The 3,543-nt window shown below is 54.1% G+C and overlaps 1 protein-coding gene across 1 annotated transcript; it reads right to left on the bottom strand.

The window, feature by feature from the left end:
- Nucleotides 1–2,008: 2,008 nt before the first annotated feature.
- RAP2B (RAP2B, member of RAS oncogene family) lies at nucleotides 2,009–3,323 on the bottom strand. The gene has a single exon (XM_084267364.1). The coding sequence runs from the start codon at nucleotides 3,288–3,290 to the stop codon at nucleotides 2,739–2,741; it is 552 nt and encodes a 183-aa protein (XP_084123490.1). The 5' UTR covers nucleotides 3,291–3,323; the 3' UTR covers nucleotides 2,009–2,738.
- Nucleotides 3,324–3,543: the final 220 nt, after the last annotated feature.

Raw genomic sequence — 3,543 nt, 5'->3', positions numbered from 1 at the left:
GCAAATTTATGGCATTTTTTAAAACCTTTGGGGCAAGACATGGCTGCAGCCAAGCTTTCTTTGTCGTCAGGGAGGCATTTTTTGTTCAAAGAAGCCCCTACTACTACTACTACTAAGCATTATTCCCCCGCCCCTCCAACACAGAAGGCCTCAAGGAGCTGCTTCTAACGCAGCTGTAGGAGCTTCTGAAAGACAGGCTGCAAAGAAGTTTTCAGTTTTCCCTGAAAACATGAGGGGCTGTATCAATTTGTCTGTGATACGAGGGCCCCAAGCACCAGCCCAGGTTCTGCTCCTCCAACCCTCTTTGTAACCGTGGCTGCATCAGCCCAGCTGAGGCAGGCTGATGGGTGGTACCAGAGCAGGCCCTTGTGTTCTGAGGGATGCCCACGAGCTTGGGAGGAGAGACACGTTTGAAACTTCAGCATGTAATCTTTCCCAAGTTTTCAGTAGGAACCGGATGTTGCTGAAAGAAGTATCAAAAGTCAACTGAACCACAAGATTGTCATTTTAGTTTCCATCGCTGGGATTTCAATGCATAGAACGAAACCAACACCGAGCACCCTTCTTCCAGAGCTGAAGCAGGAGATTTTCCTGCTCAGGTCTGACAGGAATCATGGCAGTTAGTTTTCAGTTGGCCTGATTAAAAAGCGCTTTACACATCATTGCTCAACTTTTGCTTTCATGTGGTAAGAACATTTCGAGTCATCTCTGGATGGAGGGGGAACTAAAAATAAATAAATAAATGCTACAGGTCTGTGTGCTAATCTTTAAAGAAAGGGCTAAGAGAGGAAGATAACAGAGGTAAACAAACTGCCCACATCTTGTACCCAGACAGAAGGTAACAGGTCTCCTGCCACCCCAACCCTCTGCAAAGCGGGCAAGAAAAAATTGTCTGCTGCATCATTTTAAAGAGTTATAATGCAGTGAGATTAAAAGCTTAAACTTCACAGATAACCAACCTTCAGAATTTTACCCCAATAACCCACACTGTTCCCAGGAAAGAGCAAGGGCCTAATCTTGCAAGTCCTTTTGCAGTGAAGCCACGCTACTAGCCTAAAGCTGCCTACTGAACACAGCTTTCCACTCACGCTGGCATCACGCAGGGCCAGGACCTAAACACAAATGAAAAATTGAATTAAAAACGGCTAAGCATTAGGTAAAACTGTAATCCTGTGCTTTGTCTTTTTTTAAAAAAACACACCAACACGGTCCTTAGCTAGAACAAGCCCCTCCCCATGCCTTTCACTTCTATGAAGAAACAAATCAGGGCTTACAGCCTATGTGGAAGTTAAGTGTTTCATGGAATACATAAAAGCGCACAAAGTTGTTTTCTAAAAAACAGCATTTGTATTAAAATTCTTAAAACGGATAGACATCTCTCAAATGCATGTCTGGAATTGAAAATGACAGTTGTTAGAATTTTTCTTGGTACATCCCGACGATACGATTTCCTTCTTTGCTGGCTGGAGGTACATCCCACCACAAAACCAAAGGGGAATAAAAACGGAACAGAAAAAAATGCCCAACCCCCCAAAATCCCAAAAGGCTAAATTCTTGTAAATTTGAAGTAAATGAAGCCAGAACTTACAAGACACCGAAAATTACAGTTAAAAGGCTCGGATGGAAGTAAGAAATAAATTCCACTAACAATGGGCCCTTTTGTCCTGGCTCGTTCGGTACGATTACTGCAAGGAAACTGTTAAGTAGTTTTTGGAGTAGCAGATAATGGGATTCTGTGGAGCTTTCACAGGTTGGCACCGGCTGGAACAGCTGAGTTTTGAAGGCACTCTATAGACACAGGGCTGCAGTCGGCCCCGCATCACACATAGGAAGTCTTTGCACTTTTAGAGAGCTAGTCATCAAAATCAGGTATTGCCAGCCCAAAGAAAGGAACACCCTCGGCACAAAGGAAAATCCAGGCAGACCCCGAGTCACGCGCACACACCCCCCCCCTAAAAAATTGTGCAGATTTGTAACATTTTCACAGCTGATTTAAAAAATAAAACAAAACAAAACAACAACAAACCAACCAACCAAACAACCAAAGAGGAAACCCCAGCAGGCTGGCACTCTCCTGCAGACTCCCATCCCATACAGCAGGTAAACAAAATAGAAGATTATTTGTCGGAGCATCAGCAGACACTTCCTGGCACCCCACGCACTGCACTGGCACCAGTGCTGGAGCTTAGAGAGTCCCAGTTCCGATGTGCAATTCTCCGGGCGGGACGCCCCGGCTCAGCCGCCCAACTTTGCATAGAGATGCCGGGGCCGGGCGGGCGCTCCCCGCGTGTCCCGGCCCCGCGGCCCCGGGCGGGCCGGCACGGCTCCTCCGCTCCCTTCCTCCTCCTCCTCCTCCTCTCCGCGGAGCCCTTCTCCTCCCGCTGCCCGCGGCAGACACTCACAGCGATATGCAAGGACCGAGACTGGACGAAACGTGCATGCCCAAAGAAGCCACATTCCCCACGCGGGTTTTGGTTTTGTGGGTTTTTTTGCCCCCCACCCTCCCCCCGGTAATTTTTTGTTGTTTGTTTTTTTTTTGTTTGTTTGTTTTTTCCTTTTTTCTTTTCCTTTTCCGTCTGTCCGCGGCGGCTGCCGAGCCCGGTCAGCCCGCCCGCCCCGCGCCGGGCCGGGGCGCGGAGCCGCTCCCGCCGCCTCTCCCGCCGCCGCCGCCGCCTCTCTCTCCCCCGCCGGCCGCCACCGCCGTGTCCCCGCAGACAGCCCCGGCCCCGCCGCCGCCCTCAGAGGATGGCGCAGGAGGAGCAGCACTGCTCGTCCCCGTTGGGCTGCGAGGCGTAGTTCATCTGCCTGACGATCTCGGCGAAGAGCTCGTCCACCGAGGCTTTGTTTTTGGCCGAGGTCTCCATGAAGGGGCAGCTCCACTCCTCGGCAAGGGCTTTGCCCTCCCCGAAGGAGACCTCCCGCTCGCCCTCCAGGTCCACCTTGTTGCCCACCAGGATCATGGGCACCCTCTCGTACCTCTTCACCCGGATGATCTGGTCCCGCATGGGCTTGATGTCCTGGAAGCTCTGCTGGTTCACCAGGCTGTAGACCAGGATGAAGCCCTGCCCGTTCTTGATGTAGAGGTCCCGCATGGAGGCGAACTGCTCGGTGCCCGCCGTGTCCAGGATCTCCAGCACCGAGGGCGAGGAGTCCACCTCGATCTCCTTGCGGTAGAAGTCCTCGATGGTGGGGTCATACTTCTCGATGAAGGAGCCCGTCACGAACTGGACGGTGAGGGCGGACTTGCCCACGCCGCCCGAGCCCAGCACCACCACCTTGTACTCCCGCATGGCTCCCGGCGCGCCGCCTCCCTCGCCTCCCGCTCGGCGCTGCCGCTTCCCTCCCGCCCTCGCGGCGGGCGGAGAGGCGGAGGGGGGGCGGAGGGAGAGGAGGGGCGCGCACGCCCCGCCGGGCGCTCACTGGCGCCGCGCGGGGCCCGCCGGGGCAGGGAAGGGGCGGCCGCGCCTGGCGGAGCTGCGCCGGGCCGGCCCTGGGCGCGGGCGCCGGGCCCTGCGCGGGGCCGCGGGAGGGGACGGGGCTGCC

Source organism: Gallinula chloropus (assembly GCF_964237585.1).
Source record: "Gallinula chloropus genome assembly, chromosome: 8".
NCBI classification, from domain to species: Eukaryota; Metazoa; Chordata; class Aves; order Gruiformes; family Rallidae; genus Gallinula; species Gallinula chloropus.
This window is presented reverse-complemented; position numbering and strand designations above follow the sequence as displayed.

Coding starts and splice junctions, on each gene's coding strand:
- RAP2B (XM_084267364.1), bottom strand. CDS start 3,290: ATGCGGGAGTACAAGGTGGTGGTGCTGGGCTCGGGCGGCGTGGGCAAG.